This window comes from Clarias gariepinus, chromosome 12 (genome assembly GCF_024256425.1).
Source record: "Clarias gariepinus isolate MV-2021 ecotype Netherlands chromosome 12, CGAR_prim_01v2, whole genome shotgun sequence".
In the NCBI taxonomy this organism is placed as follows: Eukaryota; Metazoa; Chordata; class Actinopteri; order Siluriformes; family Clariidae; genus Clarias; species Clarias gariepinus.
The window spans coordinates 31,544,045-31,558,469 of record NC_071111.1 but is presented as its reverse complement, the minus strand read 5'-3'; the positions used below and the strand labels follow the sequence as shown (position 1 = coordinate 31,558,469).

General features: G+C 40.1%; 1 protein-coding gene across 1 annotated transcript in view; it reads right to left on the bottom strand.

Annotated features, from left to right (window-relative positions):
• Positions 1–3,251: 3,251 nt before the first annotated feature.
• tnpo3 (transportin 3) overlaps positions 3,252–14,425 on the bottom strand; it is a 37,711-nt gene continuing 26,537 nt past the window's right edge. Inside the window, exons 13-23 of the mRNA XM_053508737.1 lie at positions 12,897–12,988; positions 12,100–12,176; positions 11,898–11,958; positions 11,199–11,339; positions 9,081–9,197; positions 7,849–7,943; positions 6,002–6,158; positions 5,638–5,805; positions 5,126–5,238; positions 3,931–4,022; positions 3,252–3,845 (exon numbers count right to left, since the gene is read on the bottom strand). Coding sequence (XP_053364712.1) covers positions 3,962–4,022; positions 5,126–5,238; positions 5,638–5,805; positions 6,002–6,158; positions 7,849–7,943; positions 9,081–9,197; positions 11,199–11,339; positions 11,898–11,958; positions 12,100–12,176; positions 12,897–12,988 — 1,082 coding nt within the window. The 3' untranslated portion in view covers positions 3,252–3,845; positions 3,931–3,961. The remainder of the gene's footprint in view (positions 3,846–3,930; positions 4,023–5,125; positions 5,239–5,637; positions 5,806–6,001; positions 6,159–7,848; positions 7,944–9,080; positions 9,198–11,198; positions 11,340–11,897; positions 11,959–12,099; positions 12,177–12,896; positions 12,989–14,425) is intronic.

Below are 14,425 nucleotides of genomic sequence, written 5' to 3'. Positions count from 1 at the left end.
AAGGATTGCCTAAACAAATCATTTTGCAGCCTAGACTTAAACACTGAAACTACTCTTCTGTAGTGTCTATTATATATAATATACTTACAAATAGCGAGCATCTTTTGATGCAAATAGATGCAGCAGATTATAAAATATCAACAGGTCATTCAGGTGTAGAATGAGACCATTGAGTGCTTTTATGTGAACAATAGCATTTTAAAATCAATAAAAATTTCACTAGGAACTGGAAGTAACAATCACTTAAATAAAACCTAAGGCAGGAGAGCCGTTTCATTAACTCCAAAAAGCATTTTCCAGTCAATCCAAGAAGAAAGTATGACAAAAGGTGTCAAAAACTCCATTAATACTTTTATACATTACTAACATTGATCTGACCCAGCTGCATGGGCTCCTAAGTAATAATAAGAAATATTCTGTTTTTGAGACAATGCTGGGTAAATGACCTACTACTGGCCTCTGATCAGGGCTGCGTCGCCTTGCTTGTGTTGCTTGAGCTTAGTGCAGTTTTTGACACCATTGATCATACTTTTTCTTAAAAGATTAGAAAACTGAGTTCTATCTGTTTGTAGATTCAAATGGTGGTTTCTCATTAGATTTTCAGAAGGTTCTGTGAAATAGAATTGGGTATGGTCACAATGTATACATTTATATACTATTATTTATTTCTTATCAAATATTACAAAGATAACGAGTTTCTCTGTGATGTGAAATGCTTAGATGTTGTGTCCAACTACATACACCCCCCCCCCCCCCTCCCCAATATGATTGATATATGTATTGCGGATGGCGCAGGAATGTGATTACTATGAACAGTTTTAATCCAGTGCCCTTTATATGTTGCAGCATTATCCAGAGCGACTTTTTATCTCATTAGACATCTGGGCAGTTAAGTAACCTTGCTAAAGGGCCCAACAGTGGTAACTTATCGGTCATGGGGTTTGAACCTGGGACCTTCTGAACTGTAGTTTAATGCCTCAAACCCTGAGTTACCCCTTCACAGTTTATAATTGCACCATTTTATTAGAGGAATTTGTATGGATTTTACAGTACTTTGTCCATCTGATTCCTCTAAGGTTTCATCTCTATTACGTCTTAAGAAGTAACTGTGGTAATTTGCAACAGTTACATCTGGTTTGCTCATTAGGTATAAATGTAACATGCATATGCAGATTTTATACATTTTTGCAAAGCTGCTTTGTGAAAATGTCCCCTGATAAACACTACAGATGCTTCTGATATCAATATACCAATCTTATTACAATTATTTTTATTTCAGTTCAGTTTCAATATGTAATTGAATAAGTGTTGGTGCCTTCTGGAAATAATTTCTACCACTGTAACCATAGAGAGCTTTCTCTTGGCAGAACAAGAAAGGAATACGATAAATACAAACATTACAGCTTAGGTCTCTCTGAATTGAACTTTAATAAATACTGAAAAATGTCTGTTGCAACTTAACTTTAGAGACCAAACCAGCTCCATGTAATCACACCAGATATAACTTACAAAGCGCAAGACTCACATACACTTCATTATTGTTATAACTGTTTTAGACCAGGCAAAAAACAGTTTGTACCACTTTTTTATGTAGTGTACCTGCTTTAACATTTAAGAAATTAGAATAATACTGAGGGTAAAGAAGAATTGTGTGTGTAGCCATGATGGAATGATGCTGTAATTTGAGGAAGTCAGTTTCCTTTAAAACTGGTGAAACAGTGCTTTGTGGATTGGCCCATACATGAACATTTTCTAGAGGAAAAAAGCATTGAAAAATTAAAAATGCTTTGGTCCAGGCAGATTCCAGATTATTCCAGACTTTTTTTTTTTTTTTACCTAGACCTAAACACCTAGAATGGAATGAACTGGAGCCCTGACATCCCAACATCAGCACCCAAGTTCACCAACACCCTCACAGCTGAATGGACACAAATCCACACAACCACAAGGGACTAAGAGATTATGTCCAACAAGCTCATACAAGTGTGATGGTTAGGCGTCCACAGTCCTCTAGCCATTGTGCATAGCGCAATTTATCTAATTATTTATTAAGAGTGTTACAGACATTAAAAGCTACATTACATCCAGTTTGGCTGCAAATGATTCAAATAACATGCGTGTCCCCATCTTAGAATAACATTCCTAATACTCTACCCCCGCTGTGCTCCTCCACTCCATCCACACACTGATGACTAGCAGTAACATTCACTGTCTTGCTCCAGCAATTAATTTTCACCCAGAAAATGAAACTGAATTCAAAGTTTCACTAAAAGTGCCTTTTTTCAACAAATGCCTTTTTTCATTTCTGTCACATACCATTTGTAGTACCTCTACTGATATGCTCTCAGGTGAATATGATGCTCTCATGTCAACATGAATCCTTAAAGGAATGTCTCCAGCACCTCTATGAATTTAGGGCGTGATAAATTAAAGCAGTTCTGAGAGTAAAAGGGGCAAACCGAGTGCCAGCAAATATCACCTAATAAAGAGGCCAGTGAGTGTATAGCCAGTCCGAGTGGTTTTAACACTTTTCTTAAAATAGTTATTTAAATGGTTGCTGCTCAAAAGAGACAGGTTCCTTTCTGAGCCTGGTTCTTAATGTTTCTTCATGTGGTCTCTTCCCCTGGTCCTGTTGACTTGCTCATTAGAGATCCAAATCTACATCACATTTTTAAAAAGCAACTTCGTTTTAAATGTGTTTTGTTTTAAACAAGTACAACTGAATTGAGTTTAATTAGATTAATTCATTCAGAGTTCTAAGTTTGCTTAAAGCACCAACATTTATAATGTGGCTTTGTTTAAAAACTCCAAATCATCAGACATGACTCTGCTGATAGAGGTTTGATTTCTCCTTACTGCAGAGGGCATGTTACGTGATTGTATACTTACCACACCCAAGTAAGGACTGTTGTCTTAAAAAAATAATAATAATAATAAAAAATTAAGATACAACTATGGAGGAGGTTTGTACTGCTGGCCGATTTGTCACAGACCTCACACACATTTACACTGAAGAAAATACCTGTAGTGAGTGGTCAGTAAAAACAGAGAACATGTACACTTGACTGAACAAGCTGCTCTGTTCAAACTAACCAGATTCAGTCAGGAAGAAAAGAAGAGAAAAGTTTAGACAAGGAGAATCCCTTACAAATGCTGAAATTATGCTCATACAAGGTCTTTCCTCACGGCCAATTTGATTTTATTGTTCATGAGATGGCTACACATTGCCGATGGGTTGTGCTTCTCGCTATCCCACCCGCCCCCCCCAAAAAAGAAAAAAAATCTGGAAGAACAAAATGTATAGATTTCGATTAATCCAATCGGTCACTCATTCATAATGGTAAGTAAAAGTCCGCCAGTGTTAAAAAGACTATTCAAATCTCCCAGAATTCCCCGTCCATCGTCAAATGTCCGCGAGTATCCACGTTTCATTTTATGATAGTGTAACAGCAACAAGCTGATTCATAAAGACACGTCCATGAAAATAAATCTCTCAGTTTCTGTTTAAAAAATGTCTAAAGTCTATTTTTCTACAATGCGTTATGGGTTGCAACCAGGCACATTCTTGTTTTTTGTTTTGGCTGAATATGGGTGTACACTTTCTTGCACTCTTTAACAAGTTTACTGGCTGTAGCTATAGCAGCAGTGTGCTTAGCAAGCGAGCAAAGGAAGGGCATGGACGTTTTTTTCGCTCCCTGAAAGCATTTCCTTTCACTCCAAAGCCGCACGGGGTCTCACTGGCGCTCCATGGTGCTTAGTCCCAACAGTCTCTTTCATTTTTCAATAAGCAGCCGATTTAGAGCCTCTCTGTCGTAATTTTGATGTTTTGAAACATAAGATTTGACCTGAAATAAGAAAAATGAGAACATGAAATATTTTTGAACGTTAACACACTGCACAGTGTTATAAAGTGTTTCAGCTTTTTCTTACCCAACACTGAAGCACAAGTTTGTGAAGCCAGCTATCGGTAAAGCCTGGTGAACTCCCTCACTGCCCAGCACACCTGCTTACACTCCTCTGCACTGAACATAAACAGAGAAGAGTGCAAGTTCAATAAAAGAGCGTTTACTGAGCACATAAACCAGGATGCCTTTATCAGTAGTAACACTTAACAGACGTTGTATTCAACATGACCGGGCCTATCCATCTTCCGTTGCCTTGTGGTCCACTTCCGATGTTCATGGGCACACTGACCGGTATGCAGCCACATAGCACATTGTGTTGCGCTGCTTGTTCTGACTCAGAGACAGCATTACTTTTTTAGTAGTTTGAGCTACAGCAGCTCTTTAGTGGGATTGGACCAGACAGACCAGCTCATGATGCTGTTGCTGGTTCACTTTTGAATATCTGAGCTCCTCCTCTCCTCGTCACTCAGGCTGAGCTCTGTCACCTCGCAGAGGAAGCTCATTTCTGCCGCTTGTATTCATAGCATCCCATACTCTTAAAGAATTCCAGAAGGGGCCTAATCATATGCCTTTTACAAGTTCACAAAAGTCTATATAAACTGGTTGGGCAAAATCACATGAACCCTGCATGATCATTGTGGGTGGAATCCACATCACCTCTTTTGAATCAGTGGTTTAACTAACATCCAAATCTTCCTCTCCAATACCCAGGCAAAAACTTTCCCAGGAAGCCTGAGATGCGTGATCCCCTTAAGGTCTCTTTCTTAAAGATAGGGACCTGCAGCACGGTCTGCCAATACCAAGGCACTGCCCCAGTCCTCCACACTATGCTGTAGAAACGTTTCAATCAAGAGAACTCAACAGCATCTAAAGCCTTCAGGAACTTAGGGCGAATCTCATCCACCCTAGGAGAACGGACACTAAGGAGTTGTCTAAACCCACATGAAGGACGAGTTCTCCTCAGAGTCATCCTGCTATACTTCCTCTGTAGAAAATATGTTAATGGGGCTAGGGAAGTCCTTGACTATCTCCCCAGTTAAGGTCAACAGTTCCCTTATCCTGTCTCCTGGTTTACAGCTGGATTGACTGTTTACTTGCTCTACATTTCCTCAGTCTGCCCGTACAAATTATACTGGACACAAACTAAAACTTTTTTTGTGTGAATGACCATGTTTGCATGTAAGTGTCTTCTGACCCTGGTAGCTAAGGACTAAACTCACCTTGTGATCTGCTTGTGGAAATCTGTCAGCTGCTTGTGAGTGACTGTTACAGCTCCTCCCGTCAACTCCTTGGGAAGGCCTTTTAGTGCCACCTCTAGCCAACGGCAAAACGTCTGGACAAAGACACAGATTTAATAAGTCAGTTTAGACCGACTCAGGGCTTTATAGCAAGATTTTAATTCATGTTTGCATAAAAGAAGAGTCTCCCTATTACACAGCTGTCTTAGAGCTTACTGTGTGATCAAAATATAAACAAACCTTGCTAAAGTTTATTACAGACAAATAAGCAGAGACTGCCGTACTGCCACTCGATTCAGGTGAACAGTGCGATGATAACCAAAAAAAATCTGTGGTTTTGCTATCTAGATTGCCAAACAGGTCATGTCAATGCTGCAATGTGAAGTGATCTTGGCCATGCCTTGGACTCACTGAAAAAAACCCACCATGCAACCGGTGTGTTTAATAACTTAAATTAATTAATAATAATAATAATAAAAAAAAGAAGTTTTTACCGGTCGGTCAAACACCATGATCTCCCAAAGCACCTCGGCCACATCGGGCAGTGTGTATGAAGGCAGGCAGAAGCAGCAGGTGTGTATCAGCTGTGTTACAAGCTGTTGGCCGTGCTGATGCATGGCTTCGGCAATCAGACGCTTCCGCACCTCAAAGTCATCTTCATGCTGAGAGTGGAGGAGTATAGAGTATATTTAAGCCTAGAAGTTTAACTTTACAGTAATATATTCTACTCCAAAATCATCTAGAATTAGAAATAGCTCTAAAACAAAGTGGATGTTTTCACCAAATGATGTAATATGTTCTATATAAACATTAGGCAGCACATTTCATTAAATGTTTATTGCAAACTGGTTGACCTACATCATTGGAGACCCCGGTGTGAATGAGGTCTCTGACAAACTTCATAACACTGCAGTTGGCGTCTCGGTGGTCCAGCGTCGTGGCCGCAATGGCACATTGGATGATGTGGACAATGATACTGCTGCTTAACAATGTGACCGGACTGCGCTGGATAAACCTGACAGGAACATGGAAAGAAAGACAAAAAAATAAGAAATTCAGTCTATTACTGAAAGAATTGAAGTGTTGGTCATGACTAAATAAGAAATTCTCTATGGAACCTTTGTCTAATACAATATATTAAGCATAAATGCATTGTCTAGCAATAGACAAGACATTTCACATAAATTAAACCTTGTTGAATTAAATAGAAAATACTGAAGAAAGGATGGGAGACATGTTTCATTACTAATATCACTGGTGGTTTATAAATGCCAAACTGTCATAATACGCCAATCTTTAATACTGATGGTACTATTCTTTTTTTAAGCTAAACAATATTAGTAACATACTGCTTTCATTGCTCCTATTATTTTAAACCTATTCTGGTTTAAACAAAGAATGTTCAAATACAAAAAAAAAAAAAAAGAGAGAGAAAAATATACAGTAGGGCAAAAAAAAGTATTTAGTCAGTCTTTTTAAGTGGGAGAACTGCAAGTTCTCCCACTTAAAAAGATGAGAGAGGCCTGTAATTTCCATCATAGGTATACCTCAACAATGAGAGATAAAATAAGAAAATGACATTGTAGGATTTCTAAAGAATTTATTTGCAAATTATGGTGGAAAGTAAGTATTTGGTCAATAACAAAATTTCATCTCAGTACTTTGTTATACACCCTTTGTTGGCAATGACAGAGTTCAAACGTTTTCTGTAAGTCTTCACAAGGTTTTCACACACTGTTGCTGGTATTTTGTCCCGTTCCTCCATGCAGATCTCCTCTAGAGCAGTGATGTTTTGGGGCTGTCGCTGAGCAACACGGACTTTCAACTCCCTCCAAAGATTTTCTATGGGGTTGAGATCTGGAGACTGGCTAGGCAACTCCAGAACCTTGAAATGCTTCTTACGAAGACACTCCTTCGTTGCCTGGGTGGTGCATTTGGGATCATTGTCAAGCTGAAAGACCCAGCCACGTTTCATCTTTAATGTCCTTTCTGATGGAAGGAGGTTTTCACCTAAAATCTCATGATACATGGGAAAAAATAAAACTTTTTGGTTTTATCTGACCATATGGCATTCTCCCAATACTCTTCTGGATCATCCAAATGCTCTCTAGCAAATTTCAGACGGGCCTGGACAGGTTCTGGCTTAAGCAGGAAATGTCTGGCACTGTTTGAGGTTGTGGACAGGTGTCTTTTATACTGATAACAGATGCCATTAATACAGGTAACAAGTGGAGGACAGAGGAGCCTCTTAAAGAAGTTGTTACAGGTCTGTGAGAGCCAGAAATCTTGCTTATTCGTAGGTGACCAAATACTTATTTTCCACCATAATTTGATGATTTGATCTTTTCCTTATTTTGTCTCTTATAGTTGAGGTATACCCATGATGAAAATTACAGGCCTCTCTCACCTTTTTAAGTGGGAGAACTTGCACAACTGATGGCTGAATAAATACTTTTTTGCCCCACTATAGTTGCAAGCAATGATAGGCCCAAGCACCCAGTGTCATCGCCACCCTGGCACACCGCACATTCTAATAGCAGCCGATTCCCACCTGTCTGCCAATTTTCATGAGTTTTTAAGCATGTTAAGACCCACAAAAAGTCCAAAAGTGTGGGGTGGGCTTACAAATCCTTAGGAAAACAAGAGGGTCATGCGCACCTTATAGTGCTTGGGCCCTAAATACACAAGTGCACACATGAACTTGCCTAGTAGCGAGTCTGAACAGGTCATCCACAGTGTCGGGGTGGTTGCGAAGGCCATTGGGCTGCTCCAGTAACTGGAAGGTGGGCATGCAGAGAGCCTGTGGAAACCAGAATTACTTTCAGAAAAGCTTTTACAGTTAATTAGAACAAGACAAACATTAGTGCAAATGAGAACATGTGAGTGTGGTGAGTAGTTTATTGCAGTGACTTCTAAAGTGGGGTCCCCTGGCAGGAAATAATTTTATAATAATCAATTAATATTTCATAAAACTGCAGAAATCCCGCACCCTGCGTATTGACCAGGCCACCGCACACCTGCGAATAAGCTAGAAAATCATGGAAATCAACTCTGCCCACAACGGAAATGATAGGTTCACTTGGCACAAGATGATTCGGTACGTTTGTACGTTCTCTTTTGTTCAATCTGAAAAAAATAGATTTGAGGATGGAGTAATCACCTGAACATTCTGGTGATGCACGGCAAAACACTTGCATTTAAAAAGTATGGAGCCATGATTTGCACTTATTATTGAGCACTGTTGTGACCACTGACATCTTAAGCACTACAGTCATTGTTGATTGGTCAGCTCTGTAAGAAGATGGGTGCAGATCATGATGCAGTGCTGTTTTACTCCAAAGTTGGATGGCTGTTTCAAGGAAAGGTTGTGCAACGGTTGTTCGAGCTGGCCAGAAAGAGCTGTGTTTCTAAACCAATGTGGCTGTTGACACCTGGCAGACATATTCAATTCACTTAACAGCCTGAACCTGACCATCCAAGGAACTTCAACATCCAAACTGGAAATCAGTGACAAAAGCACCGCCTTTATTAAAACATTTATTTTAGACTTAAACACTAATTCATAAGGTGGGCTGTGAGGTGCTAATGGCCCAGCTGCAATAACTTCAAGTGGCCCACTCTTTCATATAAACATTGGGTTTCTTCCATATAGCCTACCATTGTGAGCCATCATTCTCCACACTGATTGAAATACAAACTGAACACAGGGCAGAGTCTGCCTGCCAACCATAACCCCTAAAAACTGATAAAGAATGTATCGACAGGCAGAAACACACACACCTCTCAATAAATCAAGTAAGAGATAGTCAGCTATTGTCATTGCATTTGGGCAAGAGAGCTGAGTGTGTGTGTGTGTGTGTGTGTGTGTGTGTGTGTGTGTGTGTGTGTGTGTGTGCGCGCGCGAGTGAGTGAGTGAGTGAGAGAGAGAGAGAGAAACCTGCAACATGTCCAGCAAGCCTTGTCTACAGCCCTCCTCATTTCCATACTCGTCCACCAGGATACTACCCAAGTACAGGAAGCATGAGTGTGGGTACACCTGGTACACACTCACCATCTGAAACAGCACACAGCCGTATTAAACACAAAATCATTCTCAACAACAAGACACAGATCTGTGTGTGATAGAGAGGTGCACATCAGCCTTTAGACACGTGTGGTCACAGAACCTGATCCTCACATAACATATACTTGTCCATTAATAGAATGCATTTAAAAACAAACATACAGTGGTGTGAAAAACTATTTGCCCCCTTCCTGATTTCTTATTCTTTTGCATGTTTGTCACACAAAATGTTTCTGATCATCAAACACATTTAACCATTAGTCAAAGATAACACAAGTAAACACAAAATTCAGTTTTTAAATGATGGTTTTTATTATTTAGGGAGAAAAAAAATCCAAACCTACATGGCCCTGTGTAAAAAAAGTAATTGCCCCCTGAACCTAATCACTGGTTGTGCCACCCTTAGCAGCAATAACTGCAATCAAGCGTTTGCGATAACTTGCAACGAGTCTTTTACAGAGCTCTGGAGGAATTTTGGCCCACTCATCTTTGCAGAATTGTTGTAATTCAGCTTTATTTGAGGGTTTTCTAGCATGAACCGCCTTTTTAAGGTCATGCCACAACATCTCAATAAGATTCAGGTCAGGAATTTGACTAGGCCACTTCAAAGTCTTCATTTTGTTTTTCTTCAGCCATTCAGAGGTGGATTTGCTGGTGTGTTTTGGGTCATTGTTCTGCTGCAGCACCCAAGATCGCTTCAGCTTGAGTTGACGAACAGATGGCCGGACATTCTCCTTCAGAATTTTTTGGTAGACAGTAGAATTCATGGTTCCATCTATCACAGCAAACCTTCCAGGTCCTGAAGCAGCAAAACAACCCCAGACCATCACACTACCACCACCATATTTTACTGTTGGTATGATGCTCTTTTTCTGAAATGCTGTGTTACTTTTACGCCAGATGTAACGGGACACGCACCGTCCAAAAAGTTCAACTTTTGTCTCGTCGGTCCACAAGGTATTTTCCCAAAAATCTTGGCAATCATTCAGATGTTTTTTAGCAAAATTGAGACGAGCCTTAATGTTCTTTTTGCTTAAGTGGTTTGCGCGTTGGAAATCTGCCATGCAGGCCGTTTTTGCCCAGTCTCTTTCTTATGGTGGAGTCGTGAACACTGACCTTAATTGAGGCAAGTGAGGCCTGCAGTTCTTTAGATGTTGTCCTGGGGTCTTTTGTGGCCTCTCGGATGAGTTGTCTCTGCGCTCTTGGGGTAATTTTGGTGGACCGGCCACTCCCGGGAAGGTTCCATGTTTTTGCCATTTGTGGATAATGGGTCTCACTGTGGTTCGCTGGAGTCCCAAAGCTTTAGAAATGGCTTTATAACCTTTACCAGACTGATAGATCTCAATTACTTTTGTTCTCATTTGTTCCTGAATTTCTTTGGATCTTGGCATAATGTCTAGCTTTTGAGGTGCTTTTGGTCTACTTCTCTGTGTCAGGTAGCTCCTATTTAAGTGATTTCTTGATTGAAACAGGTGTGGCAGTAATCAGGCCTGGGGGTGACTACAGAAATGAACTCAGGTGTGATAAACCACAGTTAAGTTATTTTTTAACAAGGGGGGCAATCACTTTTTCACACAGGGCCATGTAGATTTGGAGTTTTTTTCTCCCTTAATAACGTAAACCTTCATTTAAAAACTGCATTTTGTGTTCAATTATGTTATCTTTGACTAATAGTTAACGGTTTTTGATGAGAAGAAACATTTAAGTGTGACAAACATGCAAAAGAATAAGAAATCAGGAAGGGGGCAAATAGTTTTTCACACTGTATTTTACCCAAACACCAATGCTACACTCGTATTGTTTTTGGGATGCCATGGACTCATCTATAACTCATCTAAGAAATCAAGAAAATTAACTGTCCAGACAGCTGTTTGACTTTTAATTAGTGTCAGTTAGATCACTTAGAACACACACACACACACACATATATACACACACACACACACACACACACACACACACACACACACACACACACACACACACACACACCTGCGTGACAAGAGGCTGTAGCAGTGCCGCCGAGCCCTTCCCCACACAGCGCACGGCAAACCTCAGGCATCGACAGCAGCGCTCCACAATGCGGTTATCCGCCTGGTGTTTGTTTAATGTCTCTGACAGCACAGGCCAGATCTGAGGGCAGAAACAAAATAATTACTACTTATTCTTAATTTATATAGTGCCTATAATGAGAACACATTCAGCCAAAACAAAAATATTCTAATATCTTCAAAATTGTTTTCTAGTTCTATACTTTTATTTACCTTTTAACATCCAGGGTAAAAAGTTTAGATAATTTTTTACAAAGTCTGCTGCATCAGTGTTATTTAGATCTTAGTGTCAGATGTTATTCTGGTACACTGAAGTATAATTACAAGCATTTTAGAGTCAAAGGCTTTATGTAAAGACTCAGTATTCTGCATCATCTGATCTTGGATGGTTGGGAGAAGTTGCTCCTGGATGATGTTTTTAGTTCAACTCCGGAGACCTTATTTATACTTTATTTATTGTGTCATTCTCAAAACTGTTGGCTGTGTTATGGGGAAATTTGTGTTTGCTGAGGTACGGCAGTGAGTGGGTCTATATCTCTATGGTATGTGTCCAGTAAACATCAGGTTGTGACGATTACCACCCCCTTAGATCTGGTCCTAAAAAAGAAACAGATAGTATGTGCAGTGTTTTTTCTTTTACCTCCTGGATGACTTTTTGACAGGGGTGCACTTGTCCATTCTCTACAAAAGGATTTGTATGTCTAAACAGCAGGAGACAGATGAAGACAAAGTTTACAGTCTGTAGAACAATTATCTGATTTATGAAACTGCCCCTTTTCATGGTGTGAAACACAGGGCAGACATGAGAAACGCAGAGTGAACTACAGTACCACAAGACCCACCTGAAGATTACTGCCAGTCTATCCAACCACACTGTAGGGTCTGATGATTTTCCATTACTGGACTCCTGAGAAAGCAGCTGAAGACAGACAGACAGACAAAATGACAAGACCACCATTAAAGATTTTCAAAGAAACTGTACATTTTTGCAACAGGTATTTGGGTTTTAGAGAACCCTGCCTTGTAAAAAGGGGGAGGAGATATACACTGAGTGTAAACTAGGTTTGTCAAGGAGAGTATGAACTGAATGAGATAGAAAAAAAACTATAGCTTCTGTAACCCCTACATCTGGTCACTGTCTATACTGGGATGCAGCGTCTCAAAAGCGTATCCCAGGAATCCCAGTGTGAGACAAAACAAATAGATGTTCATGTGCAGCAATGTACATGCTTAACTAACAAACAAAACAAACACTACCTAGTGGATCAGTAGTAACCACGCTGTTTAAGTGTGCTTTCTCATATGCAATGTTTAAACAGTTTGAATCAAACCCTTCTAACAGGTCCAATCAAACTTGTGTGTGTTTGTTTATGTCAAAGTGACCTGATTCTGAAGTTGACCCAAACACTGGGTTCTGGATGTGGACTTTATTTTACCGTAGTATGTGTGAAGTGATTAATAAACTGTAAGGTGGAAACTGAGCTAAGTGCTACAGCTCACATGGACAGAGACATCCGTGGAGCAGGCAGAGAAACGCAGAAAGAAATAACTGCTGAAATGATGTCCTACTGCAGTGGACCAGTAAAACTTAATAAATGTGCTTTTGAATGATAAAGGATTTTTCCATGCTGACACTCACCTTCTTCAGGGCCATGACCTGAACAGCACACAGATCACTCAGACACTCTGCTATCTTTTCCAGCGGCAGCCGAGCCAGCACCAGCGCTGTGCCTGAGAAAAACCAAGAACACTTATATTATCTACTGTCAGCATCATCACCGGCGCTACACTACCTACACAGTAAATAAACCAAACATGAGAAGAATCCTCAAGCTGATTCTGATTAGGTCTGGGTTGGGAAAAATTGACCAATAGTTTTTGAAGCTTTCAATTCTAAACCATTCGAGACAGACAGGGTAGACTTTGGAGTGAAAAGATGGTTTGAGTGAATCAGACACACTTGGGCTTGGAATTTTATTAAACAGGTTAATGTCCTGTTATTGGTGAGGTATTGTTCCAGGCTACACAAACAACCATACTTAGCATGACAACAATAATGTGCTAGTTAGACGGCGTGACACAAGCATACACCCAGTGCACAGTAAAAATAAAACCTTTAAAAATATGTCATCTGCCTCAGCATGATTAATACCAGCGCGCTCCTCTGTTACAGATTTACTGCCTTACTCTGATCAGCAACACACATCACAGAGCACAGCACTCACTGACCACTTTAGATGACCACCGCAGAGATCTTAGCATTCACGAATTAAAACACCTTTGTGTTTTATTTTACATTTTAATCTACAGTGCTGTAAATAAGTATTTGACATTTAATAAGTATTTGATATAAACAGATATTTTAGTGTATTTGTTTACAGTTCAGTGGAACAGCAAAGCCAAAGCTTGTGTTTTTGTCTGAATGCATGGAGTTGTTGAATGTTGACCTTGGTGAGTGCCCATGTACAAATGAGATATCCCGATGGGGGTGACGTGCACATCATATAGCCGTTCTTATGGTGACTGAAGATTCTAAGCCATCCAGGTGAAGAAGTAATCCAAGGCAGTTGCGTCACAACTGGACTTGTTTCTGGTTCAGTAGAAACGTTTCACTACTCATCCAAGTAGCTTCCCCTTAATGACTCTCCCTAATCTCTCTCTCTTGCTGTTTGTTTTTGACACTCACTCTAAAGACTCTCCTCTCTACTCTCACCTTCCCCATTGTTTATGTAACAAACCTTTTTAGACAAAGAGGATCCTTTGACCTAGGAGAACTCAAATATGAGAACCAACTTAACTCAGACTGAAGAAGCTTCTACTCTTCGGACGTTCCTGTTTACTGCTCTGCGCTTTGCTCTCTACATCTGTACTTTTCTCTCATTTCTCTAAGATCTTTACTTCAGCAGATCATCAAAATATTGTGAACAGGGAGCAAGACCCAAAGGTACTCGAGACATCAGATTGTCACGAGTATCTCATATTGCTGCAATAGCATCCTCTTTCCCAGATATGGCTGTGACAAGATTTGCAAACACTGGTATTTTGCCGCCCCCCATTCATCTTGGAACAGATTTAAAGCACTGATGAATGTGGGTGAGGAATCCCGAAATGTGATTAAATATGGATCGAATCAGCCAGGAACTAACGCCGCTACCAACAGGCGCTCAA